General features: G+C 39.8%; 1 protein-coding gene across 1 annotated transcript in view; it reads left to right on the top strand.

Moving 5' to 3' along the window:
- The first annotated feature begins 380 nt into the window (after positions 1-380).
- The window catches only part of pigg (phosphatidylinositol glycan anchor biosynthesis class G), an 87,203-nt gene continuing 70,659 nt past the window's right edge, over positions 381-16,924 (top strand). Inside the window, exons 1-4 of the mRNA XM_041990277.1 lie at positions 381-805; positions 887-1,092; positions 9,595-9,804; positions 11,384-11,572. Of these exons, the coding sequence (XP_041846211.1) occupies positions 652-805; positions 887-1,092; positions 9,595-9,804; positions 11,384-11,572 (759 nt within the window). The 5' untranslated portion in view covers positions 381-651. The remainder of the gene's footprint in view (positions 806-886; positions 1,093-9,594; positions 9,805-11,383; positions 11,573-16,924) is intronic.

Genomic DNA, 16,924 nt, shown 5'->3' with positions numbered 1-16,924 from the left:
GGTGTGTTTTTCAGAAACAGCTGGAGAAGCATAATGAAGGTGGCAGGGAGTTCACTGATGTATTAAAGAACTTCACACTACTAAAACCTCTATATTATCTGTCAGGTGACCATGAGGTTGCCACCAGTAATAACTAGCACTCTTCAGTATGTTTAATAACTTGTTTATAACAACCAACCAACGCATTTGGCTGTATTTTCTTAACTCAAACGGAATTAATTTGTACCACCATTAAAACTAGATCATCGGCTGGTAAACTTCCAATCTGGTTTGTTTTTGTCGGTTATATAACTTGTAGAATACAGACCCAGAAACATAACATTGAAAATAAAAGCATATCAATCTATTTTGGTCGTACGCAATACCCGTAGTTCCATGCTAATAACACGGAAGTAGTAATAAGTTGTTGCAGAGCAACTAATATTAGTTATTTTATTGAAAATTAGGGGCTTAAATGTTTACCATGTCGGTAGTCTATCAATGACAAAGACAGCTGGCTTTGTAGTTTGAAGTTTAGCGATGTGTTTATGTGATGTATCGTCGCTTCGACGCCTCTTTATTTAGGAAACCTAAGAAGCGTCATGTCTCATGTTAGCTAGCAGTTTACTAGCATAACTTTCTCCTTCCTTAAAGTATCCGTAGACCATCACAATGAAATTACGTTCGTCTGTTTTTGCCTGCTTTATTTTAATATTAGAAGTGATTGGCATTGCTGTCTTCCTGCGGGGTTTTTTCCCTGTTCCTGTCAAGTCTTCTTTCTCATCCAAAAACAAGCTGTCAGATTTGCCGCTGGAGCCGCTGGCTGGTAAGCATCACCAGTCTGTCACTCTCATCTCTGACCGTGCTACGTTTATTTAAGCTTATCAATTATATTCTCACATCACAGGGCATCCTCCTAACTCATCTCGCCTGCCTCAGCCCCTTTTCAAAAGGGTGGTTATTATGTTGGTGGACGCGCTCCGTGAGGATTTTGTATTTGGGTCCAGCGGCAGTGTTTTTATGCCCTACACCAGGCATGTGGTGGAAAGGGGCTCATCGCACAGCTTAGTGGCCAAAGCGAGACCTCCCACAGTCACCATGCCCAGGATCAAGGTGAGATTTTAATTGTTTCTCAGCAACAATTCATTTAGCGGATTATCCGGGAACATTGTCATTGTGAGGAATATTTTCAAATATGACTTAAGTTGCTGTGTTTATAACTGGATGGTAGCATTGGGAAAGTATGGAGAGAACCAAAGCAGACACAGGAGAACATGCAAACTCCACACAGTGAGGCCTGGTTCAAATCTTTGACCTTCTTCATGTGAGGCTGCAGTGCTAACCATCACATCCACACATAGATACCAACAAATCAAAACAATGATGTTCACTAAAAGCACTGTCTCAACTCTCACTGACGTAGCACACGTGATGTGATCTACCAAACATGAAATTGATTGCATTTCTGTGTCTTTATTTAGCACTGGCACAGCTTTACACAGAAATGGCTGCAGTTTTGTTGCAGGGAGGAGGCATAGACACCTCAAAAGCAACTACAGAGACCACATGTTTTCTGTTTGTGTAAATTTCTTTGGAATACTAGAGGCAAAGATTATTGAAACATGGTTGTGTTGCTGTGCTGAATACTGCTATGCAGGGTGGTCTAGTGCTGCTGCACTCAGGGTCTGCTGGTATGGAGAGCCCTCACCCCATCTTCCATCCCTCTCTTAAGGGCATTAATGACCATCGTCAGTCCAGATACAGCACGACCAGCTGCTGAGTGCGTGCTGCAAGGCGCCCTCATCAGCACATACAGCGTGCACCTTGTGTGTAATAAAAGGTGCCACAAGAGGCTCATTTATTTGATCAGTATGTCTTAGGCTGGGCGATATGGCCTGAAATAAAATCTCAGAATTTTTTCAGACCAAATCCTATTTCTGATTTTAGTAGATTTTTTTTCCCGTTTCCTTCTTAAACACATAATAAATTTATTAAAAACAATAATAAATTTAAGCTTTTGCATGTAAAATGTGTTCATGTTTTATTTATTTATTTATATGAATGAATGAATAAAAAGTAAATGACATTAAAGCTTTTCCACCATATAGACGGCTTCATATCTTGCAGAGAATGCAACACAACTGCATCCATGATCTCTTTCCATCTGGATCCTTATCATACAGGATCCCCTGTGGAAATAAATCCCCTGATGTTGGTTGTCTTCTAACGAGAGTTTGCGGCCTGCGGTTGTCTTCTGCATCTCGTAGAGAGCAGCATTTATCACTGCAGCTATGTGCACGGCTTAATCGCAGGCGTGAGTGACGGCTTACTTCACTTTAAATCTGTTAGTGCTTTCAGATAAACACTGTTCTGGTGTGGAGGGAGGGCTGAGTCTGCTGCGAACTACGGAAGCCCAAGAAGAGCATTTGCAATGCATATAAAAGAGGAAAAAAATCCAGACTTTCATAAAAATAAATTATCATAAACACAAAATTTGATTAATCAATTTTATGGATTAATCGTCCAGCCCAAGCTGAAATTTTAATTTTTTCAATAGATCAATCAGCTGTAGCGCATCATGGAATGTTCCAGTATTCCAATCATCTGTCCTCCCAGTAAGTGAGCTGCACCAGTTGCTAAATACTGGTCAGAGGCATCTCCACCTGTCGCCCCCACCTGTCTTATTTGCAGGGTTTTATTATAAGAAGTTCTTTTGGAACTTGGTCTTATATCTTGTCACCTCCTCTTAATCCCAGCTAGTGTGTCTAGGGTTTCACCAGCTACATTTATTGTTTAGCAAACGCTCCCCACTGAAATCATTCTGGTGACTTTTAGATTTGTTTGCAGGAGCTCAGCAACATTTTTTATTTGCCTCGTCCACTAATATCTGTATCTCCAGCAGGTCAAATTTCATTTTGCGTTTGCGACCTTCCTGCTCTGCTTCTAAACTCTCCCTGGTGAAACTAACACATGCTAAATCCTGTTTTGAAACTGCTGTTTGCGCCTGTTATCAATTGCACCAACATCCTTAGTTGATCACCTGCAGATAATAAACAAACGTGGAATCTGTTGGATCTTAGTAAATCAGGGCCGCTGTCTCCGCTTTAGGAATAAATAAACCCTTCATGTTGCATTCACTGTCACATCCTGCTAACTGTACATATTGTAACATAATCCTGCTGTAAACATCTTTCAGTATTTATCATTTATTACATGCACTTCTACCTCTTTTTGTACTACCCAATGACCACCTTCAGTCCACAGGGAACTTTGTAATTACATTTATATTTATATCGTGTGTCATTTTTTCTTAGTATTATGTGTAACTTTTCGTATTTGTGTTGCTCGTTCTTTTGATCGTCCTCGTCTTCATGTCCCTTGTAGATGATGTAGAACAAAAGAGACTGTAAACTGGAGCCATATTCCTTGTATGTGTGGACATACTTAGCAAATAAAACCTGATTCTGATAAAAAAAATTGAACTAAAACCTTTTAAAAGCTTTATAAACTAATGAAATAACTTTAAAATCACGTTGGAAGCACACAGGAAGCAAAGGAAGAGATTTTAACGCTGGTGTGATATGAGCTGTATTTCTGGTCTTTATGAGCGTGGTAGTGATTTATGTTCTTTTTTAGGAAGACCAGAAAGAAGAGCATCACTTCTGCTGGAGATAAAATAATGGATCGGTGTCGCTGCATTGGCTTAAGATAAAGTTATCACATTTTAAGAATTTTTGGGGCAAAGCTCTAAAATAATCACGGCTAAATCATATGTTACTCACAAAATATTTTCAGGTGAATTCATAGAAAATGTAAAAAGTTCATGCTACACTGATTTTATGTCATGAATGTCGAGTCATTCCATGGTATTTTCTTCATCTCAAACTAGTGAAAGAAAAGCTAACGGTGGTGGGCATACCACAACATCATCATGTCAGTGTCTCAGTGACTTGTCATGTGTTTGGTGTCGTCTTGGTCTGATGATGTCAGAATGTGAACCGCATGACAAAGAGGACTGTTTATATACAAGCTGTTATTGAACTACAACATTTAGTGATTTATTCATGGTTCAGACACTTTTTTTTAGGTTTTATTTGGTCAGTTAATCATGTTGTTAGAGAAAGTCCAGTTAAGTTCACCTGTAAAGGTTAGAGTGTATTTTAGGTACATTCTGACATCATTTGTAGAGGTGTGTTTGTCTGGCTTCATGGTTGCTTGTGCAAATACATGGTGAGATTGTGAGGTGGTTGATTTTCCAGGCCAAAGAGCAGCTCAGACCTGTAAATATATGCTGTCGGTGGTGCGCATGGTTGAGGCGAGGAGAATGACATCTAACTGAAGTTGTCAGGTAAAGGAGGATATTCAGCTGAGGAGCAGGAAGGCAGAATAAAAGGCAATATTTATGCTGCATGGTGGTGGAAGGAATGGAGGATGAGCTGACAGCGTCAAGCTGCTATAACAAAAGAAGACTGGCACCACTAGTTCAGCCCTGAAGAACCCTGCTGCTGTCAGACAGTGTGGACAAAATCCTTCCCAATGATTTCTTATAAATGTGGTCAGAAAGTAGAATAGACTCCATGAGAATGCAGACTCGGCGCTGTGTTAGTGTCTGAGAGCATGGCTGGCGGTGGGAAAAGCAGGACAGAGATAAACATGGTGATGACTGAGGGAAGCTGCTGTGGTCTCTAATAACAACTGCAGAAAGAGTCGACCGTATGTTCAGCATGGGGAACAACTTGCTAGTGTTTTCACACTTAATTAGTATTGATAAAAATTCAATTAAGAATAAAATGTTGATGATGGTAAAGATAGTATTACATTTCTTTAAAAATGACAAAAAAAATTGGCAAAGGTAGGGCCAGCATTTGGTGGAAACATAAAAATATGTGTCCATCTTAGCTTGGATCAATGCCTTAGGCTTATGGTGGTGTAATGGGGGGGGGGGGGGGGGGGGTAATCTCTCTGCCCACTTTGGGCCCCTTAGTACCAACGTGTCCTGGTTTAACCAGCACAGCCTACCTGAGTATTGTTGCTGACCATGTCCATCCCTTTATGACCACAGTGGAGCATCTTCTGATGCTACTTCCAGCAGGATAATGCACCATGTCACAAAGCTCAGATCATCTCCACCTGCTTTCTAGAACATGACGATGAGTTCACTGGACTCCAACGGCCTCCACAGCCACCAGATCTCAGTCCAGTAGAGGAGCTTTGGGATGTGGTGGAACGGGAGATTCTCATCATGGATGCAGCCGACAAACCTGCAGCAACTGTGTGATGCTGTCATGTTGATATGGAGAAAACCTCTGAGGAAGGTTGAATCTATGACAGCAAAAATGAAGGACATTCTTAAGGACAAACTAACAATGTGTACCTAATAAAGTGGCATGTTTAGTCTTCTAAAAGCTTCCAGGTCAGCTTTTTCTGATTTGTTGGATCGTTCAGCAGCTGTTACACGTATTGAGATGGAGTCGTCACATCGAACTTCAGCAGAAACAAGCTGCTGCTTGTAAACCGATGTGATGATTTCAGACAGACTTTCACGTCTTTACATGGAAGATTAGATGCGTGCTGTCATGAAGTGGTGCCTGCTGTCGCTGATGTGGAGGAGGGGCGAGAATAGAGAGACAGATGTTTCACCGTAATCCAGGGGGTTTAGAGAAAGATGCTGTGCTAACGTAGGGAAAGGACATGCAGTCGTCCATTTCCCCTCAACCCTCCATGTCAGGATTTTCTTATCATTTATACACATGTCTACAGAACACCCCAACTTTTCTGGATCATTGTATCCTTCCTCAACACTGATCTTACTCTACAGTTTTAAAAGGATCAGAGAAAGTAGAAAACTTTCTATTTTCTATGATCAAATCCACAATACAACTGGGGAAAATAAAGCAAACAGGCAGTCCTGCAGAGCAGCCACTTCATCTTTCTACGTCTTTGGTTTTTTGCTTTTGAAGCAGGTTTGAAACCTAAATGAGGGACTAATAGATTACACTAGTTTAATATAATCATTTATTGCCACACTGTCACAGTTGCACTTTGTGGGCCTTAACTTGCTCAGTTTAACCTCAAAGTGATTCAAGAGTTCTGCTTTGCAAAGGACTTTGAAGCTAAATGAGTCCAGAGATTGTGGAGTGTTAGTCATACACCAGTAGGTGGCATTACAGACCAGCTGCCTACTACTACCGATACCTCTGCAATGCACCCAATTAACTGATATGACACAGCCAACTAACCTTAATCATAATCTGTCAATGACACAGCCATTAACATACATAGACATTATACCTACCACCATTACAGCGGTGTAATCATTTAACAGTCTCCATGGTGATGGCACAGCTGATTAACTGCCATGTTGGACTTTTAATTTGCAGTTTCTTCTCTCTGTATTTTAGACTGGCCATTGAACCAGCTGCCAGGCTCCTCCTGCTCAGTTTGATTGTACTAATTTAGGTGATTTTTTTTTAGAAACATTTACTAAAACAGAAAAGGAAAAAGAAACACCTCTCCATTCCTCTCATAAGTCCAATACTCTTATATGACCAGTTGAGCCATTCTCCGCTTGGCAGAGCAGTCAGGAATATTACTGAGGTGCTGGATTTGGACAATGAATTTAGTTGATCATAGGAGCAGTGATGCATTGTGGGTGTTTAAAAGGCTGGGATCTGCCTGGTTATGCAGCATAACTTCCATCTAGGGCCTGAGAAGAGATTTCTTTAGTTAATAATAGAAAATCTTCCTTTCAGAAGCAAACAGAAAGTACTCATGGAGTAAAATCTTATGCCAGGCTTGAGGACTTGAAACTTTTTGGCATCTTTGCAAGTTCTCATCACTATGCCAGAGAGTGTCTGTATACCCCACTGATAGTGTATTTGACATTTATTCAGTGGCACATTGCGGGCTTAGACACACACTGTGGGCCAGTAATTAGTATGTTGATGAGTCACTGATTCGTTTGGGTAGCTTTTCAATCTGTTTCTTTGGTATCTGGAGAAATTTTAGTTTTTTAACCCCTTTGAGCTGTATCGCCTTTATTGTTATCAGTTTCTCAGGAATGCTAGCGTGTAACTGTGATGGACAGCTTATCATATGGGTGATCTATGTAAGTTTTCCAGACATTTATATCCCGTCCAGGAGGTTTACAATCCAGCCACAAAATGTAGTGTTTAGTCAGAGAATATCTGGTAAATCCACAATGATTATGATAACAGCATTATTTATCACATTTTCATAATAAAGATCGCTATCACTACTATGTTGCTAAGAGACCTCTTTTTCTATTAAGCCATTTCCTCTCAAAAATTCCACCAATCAGAGAGCTTAAATTGACAGTAATGTCCAATCAGGAGCAGCCAAAGATCAACCAGTGAGCAGAAAGTTCTATGTGTGTGTGAAAAGAAGAAAAATAATGCTCCTCTATGGCTGGAATAAAACCAAGAAGACGTTTCTGATGCACGGTGGCGCCACAAAGCAGCTGAGCTGGAGTTGGTTTAGTGAGGATAGCAGGTAAATAGTAGCAGGAATAACTGGAAATGAGGAAAAAGGAATGAGGAAAGTTCTGTTAGTAATAAATTCTGCTTTCTTCTTCTGGTCGGCCTTAATGCTGCTATAGCTATTCATACATTCATTTTACATCATTTTAGCCTCACAATCGGACAGCTGAGGCTGTCCTAAAAATTAATGTGTGGATGTTGACTGGGATTACAAGGTTGACCAGAAATAGCAAAAATGGTTTGTGGTTTTAAGGGTTAAACTAGGATTTTTTTTCTAAGCTTTCAATTAGTTAAATTCTCTACATCCATGCAGGTGTTTCTAATTGGACTCCAGTAAATCTCCATTAATAAGCTGGGGACCTCCGTGCAGCTGAACGGGCAGAAAAAAGAAGCCGGCTTTTGCAGCAGAACTATCCGTCTTTTCCTGTAATGAGTACCTTCACTGGCAGAAGCTAAACAATCACCCAGGACAGAAGTAGTAAATAACTTGGCTCAGAAGCGAATTTCACAAGTTTTGTTTCAGAGTTTCTGCTGTGATTCCCAGTTGATGCTTTTTTCGTGTGTGAATGGGTGAACTTGACTAAATTCTCTTAACTCCAGATGTTCTGTTGAGTCTGTTAACTGATTGCTGTTGTTAAACTTGCATTAAAGAGTTGTTTTAACTGCCAGAAGAGAAGAATTAGTTCCCATACGTCAACATTTGCATCAATAAAGCACAATTGTCCTGGCTGGATTTGAAAATGTGAGTTTTTGTCACTTCTTGGAGCCTTTGCTTGTGGGGGTGTTAAAGCTTCAGTTCGGTGCTGTTTTTGTCAGTTGAAGAAGCAACCATGTTGTTAAAATGCAGTTAGACTGCTTCTCAGATGGTGCCCATGCAAACATTTCTGCAGTGTTTTGTTTGCAACTTAAAAAGCTGAAACACTGAAGATGTGAACTGGAAAACTGGGTTAGACACTGGCCACTGCTTGTACCAGGTTGGACCTCTTTTTCCTTCAGAACTGCCCTAATTCTTGGTGTCATATTCAACAAGGTGTCAGAAACCTTCCTCAGAGGTTTTCTCCATATTGACATGACAGCATCACACAGTTGCTGCAGGTTTGTCGGCTGCATCCATGATGAGAATCTCCCGTTCCACCACATCCCAAAGCTGCTCTACTGGACTGAGATCTGGTGGCTGTGGAGGCCGTTGGAGTCCAGTGAACTCATCGTCATGTTCTAGAAAGCAGGTGGAGATGATCTGAGCTTTGTGACATGGTGCATTATCCTGCTGGAAGTAGCATCAGAAGATGCTCCACTGTGGTCATAAAGGGATGGACATGGTCAGCAACAATACTCAGGTAGACTGTGGTGGTTAAACCAGACCATGTTGGTACTAAGGGGCCAAAAGTGTGCAGAGAAGTTATCCCCCCACCATTACACCAACAGCAGCCTGAAGCGTTGATCCAAGGCAGGATGGATCCATGTTTTCATGATATTTCCAAAAATCAGTAGTTTCTGAAATATTCAAACCAACAACCATGTCACGTTCAAAGCCACTTAAATCCCCTTTCCTCCTCATTTTGATGCTCAGTTAGAACTTCAAAAGTCGCCTTCATCATGTCTACATGACTGGATGTGTTAAGCTGCTGCCATGTGATTAACTGATTAAATATTTGTCTTAACAAGCAGTCGTGTCTCTAATAAACAAAACTCAGGGCTTCTTCACAGATCAAGGCTTCATACTTTCTGCTCAGTGATGCACCAGACTTTCCACAATAGCCTAAGTTTTCCTCATCAGTTAAATGGAGACGATTGTTATTATTATTTTTTTTTTAATTAATTTATTTTAGATTTAATGATGAAATCAGTAGAAATGGTGTCATCCATCTACCTGATTCAGCTGTCAGTTTTCATTTGTGGCAGGAAGATCAACATCATGACCAATCATTTCAAAGGAAAAAAAAAGAAAGAAAAAATAACTTTGTTTTATAAAAGATAATTCATTATGAAAAACTGATATGCCATAGCATGAATGTTAATTAGCCGGATTAATATGATGAAACTTTTAAGGTTGCACAACACCATTAAAAGACAATTATTGTTCAAAGGACAATGACAGAAACATGTCCCTCCGCAGGCTCTCACCACTGGCAGTATCCCAGGCTTCATTGATGTGGTAATGAACCTCAATTCTCCTGCGCTGCTGGAAGACAACCTCATTTGGCAGGCCAAGACGGCAGGAAAGAGGATCGTCTTCTACGGGGATGACACCTGGGTGCGCCTCTTCCCAAAACACTTCATGGAGTATGACGGCACGACCTCGTTTTTTGTTTCTGACTACACCGAGGTATGCGAGCCAGACTTGGGCTGTACACAAAACAACCATATGAGTGATGTGTTTTTCAGTCAGGGATTAGAGCACTGGGTGGCTTATGTGAGGCTGAATTTTTAGAAACGATTCATCAAAAAAAGATAAAAGACATGGAAGAAACCTTGTTTTCTGCTAGAAACTGAGGTTTAAAAGTGTTCTGGCATATGGCCTGCAGCTTGAAGTGACGAGAACACAGCTGTCACAGCTGAAGAGGCTCCAGAAAGTTTCCATGTTTAAAAACTGAAGTCAGACCTTTCTAAGCATAAAAATACCTCAATTCAATTAATAAGCACTAATAATTGCCTGCATTACGCTATAATATGGTTCAAGGTAAGCAGAGCCGACACAAGCCTTTATGGGGCCTCAAGCAGAAATTAATTTCCGCCCCCCACTTCCTCCTTTTTTACACTGTAAATATAACACACACATTAATTTACATCATTTGTAGCTGGCCACTTTGGCTGGGGTTTTTAACCTTAATGTGGTGGTGGTTTATTAATTTGTACGTGTAGATTTGCAGTAATGATGCTTGTTTGTTTATAAGTTTGTATTTGAAAGTAAGAAAAAACATCAGCAGACAAGACACGTTTAGAGTAAACGAGAGAGGTACAAAAGTGTGCAATAACTCAGTCTTTTACTTCAAAGTGTAGCCAACTTGTCCCTGACCTCCTAAGGCCCATTTATGCTCGAGGCAGAAGACGAATACGCAGACATATGGATGTTTTCGTCTGTCTTCTGTGTCGGTTATGTGTGTAATTTGGTCCGTTTTCAGAGAGCTTAGCTATCCGTCGCTTATTCAGAAAACAGCAAAACCACCGGAAATCGCGGAGGCAGTGCTGAGCAGAATAGCTGACATGCAACCAGGGAAAGAAACAAACTAGAGAAGAAGAAGAGGAACAGAACAACCATTAAAACGCAAAACACACTTAGAAGTATGAGGACAAGGATGTATGACAAGGTCTGAAACGGACTTCACTATTTACGTATGTAAGGGAGCATAAATGGGAATTTATGTTAGTGAACCTCAATAATTTTCCAGCACTTTGCTGCACAAAAAAAATAAATAAATAAAAAAGAGCATGCAGCGTATGACAGGAAGTGATTAAACTGGTATTATTTGCATGCCAGCCATGACTTTACCATGGTTAGCATGCAACCATGATTAAAATAGTATAAAATCTAGTTATTAGTGCGTATTACATTTTTGGGCAGTAATGATCAAGGATCAGTTTAATGCAGACATTCTGTGCTGAATATGCTTCATGCATGTCTGGAAACTAGTTAGTTGCTGCGTTAACCCCCTAACGCCTAAATTTATTTACAATGACAAAAGCAAAATAAAAACAAAAAAAAAAAAGAAAAAGACTAGAATACAATAGACTACAATTAAGCATTAAATAAATTACTATCAATAAATAGTATTAACAAAGTTAAATTAAAAATAAACAAACTGATTAAATCAATAAAATAAAAAAAAATTCAAAAGACGACAAGACACTAAGCATCAAGAGGTTAATCATGTCCAATGCAATTTTTATCCTTTGTTTTGCGGTAGGTTGACAACAATGTCACCCGTCACCTGGACAGCACCCTGAAGAGAGACGACTGGGACATATTGATCCTCCACTACCTGGGCCTGGACCATATCGGTCATATCAGCGGACCTCACAGTTCACTCATCCAGCCCAAGCTGCTGGAGATGGACGACATCCTGAAGAAGATCCACAGCGCTCTTATTACAAAGGTCATTACATGATTTCATTATCATTATTACACAATATTACATCTGGATCCATTTCTTACTTCTTTTCCTGCAAAGGTTTGATTCTGTAGAGCTGCAGTAGAGGTTTATACTGATTACATGGTTAACAGGTAGCACTTGTACACCTCCGAGCTGTAGCATGTTAGCAAACACAGACATAAATGACCAACCTTTTCTTTCTGGATGGGCATTTAAAGCAACAAGAATTTTCTCAGCCATCCTTTGAGTTCGCCCTCTCTGGCTTGTGTTTGGTGTTGGCTGACATTCTGCACCAGTATGCCTCTCTAGGATGGCTTTGGTCGTAGGAGATTTATGATCTTTTAGCTCTCCCTGCAGAGGTTGCTCTGGACTTCATTTCCATTTTTCTTGAAGCAGTTCCACACAGAACGTTTTCTGGCTGTTGTTTTGGACCCTGCACATTTCTTACATTTGTACATTCAGCAACAGCCTACCAGACGGGAGTTGAGTCTGGGCTGGCTGCTTCGAGGCGCTGTAGCCTCTGTATGAGATGCAGCTGCTCAACCTGTTTAAAATTTGGAATAAAAGTTTAAAATTTGGTAAAAATTAAATATTCTATTGCAAAATAGTTTAACCCTACATACTGTTTATATTTTGTGCCTTCTTAGAATGGTACGGGTCAGTTGTGACCCAGGCTAACAGTTCCTTCGTAGTACGTGTCTGTATAAAATTCTTAAACTCCAGAGCTATTTAAAGTGTCTGAACAGCTTTTGTCACACACATCAATGTATTAATAAATCTTTATTAAAGTTTCAGAGAGCAGGGAGAGTGTATATTTCAGTTTTTACAACACTTGTTTTTGGAGAAAAATATGTACTCTTACATGATATCGTCCTTCTTTACAAAAAAAACCCCATAAAATCTATAAAAACATATATATTTTACTTAATTTAATAATTACATGAACTTTCTAGAAATGTTCAAATTAACGGTTATAAAATAACCCTGTTGAGCCTTTGCAATCAAACACTGTCTTCACTGCTGTAGCATAAGAAATCATAATCATCTTTTTTATTTTCTTGGCTCTAGTGGTCTTTATTTTATAGTTAGTGTAGAAAAGGGGTTCAGAGAGAGGGTTAGACAGGCAGCAGAGGGCCTCAGATGGGGTCAAGCACCTTGTTGAAGAGCTGCAGCCTCCATACACGAGGCAACGGTTCAACCAGTGAAGCTAAACACCACAGCAAAATTATCAATATTAATTTAACATTTTTCACTTAAACACAAAACCTTAAATAATAAAATGTTTATTATAAACTACTTTCTGCTATTTTTCCAGCATTTTGAAGGACAGAAGTTACATCTCCTTCTCTTCTGTCCCCTTGTGTTGGCTTATTGTGTGAAGACCAACAAATAGTTTTTTTCTTCCATGTTGTCCCCCTGCTCTGACACATTTCTCTCCAAATCACTCCCAACCTCTTCCTCCTCTCGAAGGATCAGACCAAGGGCATGTTGCACATTATGTCTGGCTGCCATGATGTCCGTCACTGAACTGACAGCTTATGTACTTTTAAGATGTTATGAGTCCCTACCACCACCCTTCCAACCCAAATTTGTTCATTTGTACTTTATTTTTTTACCTTGCAGGTGTTTGCAGGCACAGATCTTGTGTCTGTGTCATGGCACCGTCTGACCTCTGCATGACTTCTGTTCCCTTTCTATAACATATATTACCACACCTCTGCTGTTTCACTACTTTATGTTTCCTGGTTTCCCCCATGTCTCTTGAATGACCTGCAGGTGTCTGATTCTGTGTGACGAAGCAGCAGTTCGTTAGATTGTTGGTTGTTTGTTCAGGCACATTTGCACTTTAATTCACATTTTGCACTTTAAGCATAGTTGAACACAAATGTTTGATTATTTATTGGTCTTCATTGAAACAATGACGTATCTGATTCCATCTTCCAGATACCTGCGAAAGAGAAAGGCGTCAGTAATGTTTTGTTGGTTTAAGTTAATAGTTAATAGTGAAGTGGTCTGTTAGCTCACCTGACTGGTGTCCTCTCCAGGGTGTTCGAGTAAATGCTTCCCCGGGGGCCTGAACGCTGTTTTAAGGTTCCGGCAGAGACCATGAGATAGGTGGGTGGGGGTGAGATTATTTGTACTTGGGTTTTAGGTGTTGGAGACAACTTTACTCTGTGTTATAGAATTATTTGGGTAGGTAGGTTATAGTTATTTTTTAGAGCTCGTATAGAGTAGAGTTTGTTTTATGACCTGAGAAACACGGCTGTTAGCAGGAAATAGTTTAGCCCAATAAGCAGCAGAGGAGGTAAATTGTGCTTGTTTGCTCATTTGAGGGCTGCTGCTGGTGGAGGCCGGGCTGCTCCACAATAGGATGGTGTGAGTCCCCTGCTCCAATTTATATTTAATAAATAAAATAACTTTGTACTGGATTTCATTGCTTCACTGTTTCCAGCCGCTCACACAGGTCATCTGGTCACACGACACAAATTTACTCTAAGCAATTTAATGTTTTCCAAAAGGTAAAAAAAAACTAAGAAAATCAACATGTGTAACAAAAACATTACATTTTTTCTGCATGTCTGCAAAAGAAATATAAAATACACATATAGTTTAATTTGTTACAGCTTTCATCTGTTGTTGACCCATCATGCTTTGTTCTCTTAAACTTTATTGTTTTTTTTCAAACACAAAGAGACAAAGTAACATCCAGATACTTTCACACCAGCACCCGTGTCTTTGCACAGTGAAGACAAGAAACGTCATAAACACATTACACAGGAAATTGAATAAATTAGGCAGTGTGGATAAAATTACATTTATGCCCTATTTAAACATTGTGGGGATAAGGACCGTTGCTATGGAAATGTCGTCTCAAAATTCTGGAAAAGTTGGGAAGTTTATAAATACTATGTGTTGACTTTCATATTTACATATCAGACAAGATATCAAAATTCAACAGAGATCGATTTACTAAGAACAACCCTTAATTTAGCACCTTTTAAATTTTCTCAGCTAAAATCTAATAAACTCAACATTATATTTTCAATTTTAACATACAATTAAAAAAAAGATTATGAGTTATTTAATAAGAAAAACATGCTAAAGACAAAAAAATATTAAATGATAATCAAAAATTGGTACATTAATAAGGTATCAGTTTTCAGTCTTTTGATTGCTCAGATAATTTCTGCTGTTTCCAGCATTTATTATGTTATCTGCTGCTGAGATGCCAGAGATTTAATAAACTGTTAAGCTTCTCGGTTATCTTTAATTTTGTCTTGATTAATGTGCAGAACTTGTGCCGTTGTTTTGTTTTTTTCCCTCGTGGTCTGACAGCTGTGCACGCATATTGTTTTGTGCACCGTGTGTGTGCAGCTAAAGGGAATCGTCTCGTCATTCGGCTGTGTAGCTTGTACTTTAATCGTCTAGTGATGTCCCTGCTCTTTCTCTTCCCTTCCTTTTGTGCATCTGCAGTTGCAGAAAGAACGGTTCTACAGTCACATACTGTTGTAAATATTCCGCTGTAAAAAGATAAAATCGGGCATGTCGTAGATGTGTGAATGCAACCACATCCTAAAAGCTGATGCTTAAACCTGCCAGTGCAGGCTCATGCTGGTGTCTGTGTTGTGGGCAGCTGCTTTGTTTTAGAAAGTCTTGGTCAACAAGTTCAGGTCAAAGTTGGGATGGGATGGGTTGGTATGCATTTTTTTTTTTAGGCAAAACTGGGAAGGGTCCCAGAATATCCCATCCAAACAGAGCTGTCATACTTTTTTGGGACCCTTACTGATCCGGTCCTGAAGGGCAGAGCTGGACACACTGCAGTCATTTTGGTTGAAAGCTTCATGGTTAAAAAGACGGTGGATTTTTTGTTGTTGTTCAATTTGCTTCTGCATCAAATTTAAAATTCTTCTCCTAACCATCAACACCTTCCACAATCGTGCTGCCCCACACCTCGCCGAAGTATGTAAAATACACACAATCAACACTCAGGACTTCCTCTGCTTTTCTCATTTAAACATGAAACTGTTTAAGTTACTATAACGCTTACTGTATTGTCTTTCATTATTATTATTATTATTATTATTATTATTATTATTATTATTAATATTGTCTCATTTGTGTCATTGTTGTTTTTTAAGGTAACATTGAGAGCTTTGAACAACGCCTATAAATAAAATTTTTCATTTTATAATTATTATTATGACATCACACTATTACATAACTGAGAAATCTATCACTGTCTGGCTTTATCACCTACTAGGTAATGTTAGGTTTGGCTGTGGAAACAGATCAGGGTTTACTGACCCTAACCACCCAGGCCTCAGCCAGAATAGAACATAATGTCTTTATTGTCCTTGTTAGTACTACAATATTTAAAAGTGCCACCCAAGCAATATATTATGTATAAAATGAATAAAAAATGTATAAATAAAAAATCTTTTATCTGAGCTGTTTTGATGACCCTCTGCAGCACCTTCCTCTGAGCTACTGCCGGCTGCTGTACTACACAAATACCTTCTTGATGGAGCACCGATAGGACACCAGCAGTGTCTGTGAAATGTTGTTGCTCCTGCCTTTTTCAGCAGCTAAGACGTGTTCATGCTCCAGGTTTGGTCCTCCTCAATGTGGACCCCTAAGAAGTGGAAGTCCGCCACCCTCTCCACCCAGTCCCCGTCTCTTCCTCCTGAAGTCAATAACGACCTCCTTGGTTTTTGAGGTGTTGAGCAGCAGATTGTTGTCTCTACACCTCACAGTCAGTCGCTCCACCTCGTCCCTGTAGGCGGCCTCATCCCTGTTTGAGATGAGTCCCACCGCCGTGGTATCATCTGCAAATTTGACAATGATGTTACTGTGGTGGGTGGGGGTACAGCCATGGGTGTAGAACAGGGGCTCAGCACACAGCCTTTTTAAAAGAAAAAAATGCCTAATTTTATTTTTAGTTTTTTTTATTTAAAAACAAAAATAAAACTTTTTTTAAATTCTCACCTTTAATAATACTTTAATTCTCACCTTGGCTTTTACACACACTCTGGCCAAAGAGGCTGCAGCTGCCCAGCAGGGTCCTGCAGGACATCTTAGTGAAGCCTCTGCAGAGACGCCTCTGATCAGTTCATGCTATTTACATGCTTGAAGGTGTGATCTCATCATGTCAGGGTGTTTCACTCTCTGCACAAGCTGGCTGTTGTGTGCTGCTGCATCAAACGCTGGCTCCAGCTGCAGCAGGGAAAAGGGAAAGGCAGCATTTAAATTTTGGGCCTGAAAGCTCCATTTGTAATGAGATGTGAGTTGCCTGTTTCAGTCGGCTCATATTGGTTGCAGAGAAAAGCTGGACCTGCCGAGCAGAGATGCAACAAG

The sequence above is a fragment of the Melanotaenia boesemani genome, chromosome 7, assembly GCF_017639745.1.
Source record: "Melanotaenia boesemani isolate fMelBoe1 chromosome 7, fMelBoe1.pri, whole genome shotgun sequence".
Taxonomy (NCBI): Eukaryota; Metazoa; Chordata; class Actinopteri; order Atheriniformes; family Melanotaeniidae; genus Melanotaenia; species Melanotaenia boesemani.
Note: the sequence above shows the minus strand (reverse complement) of the source record. Positions and strands in the feature narration are given on the sequence as shown.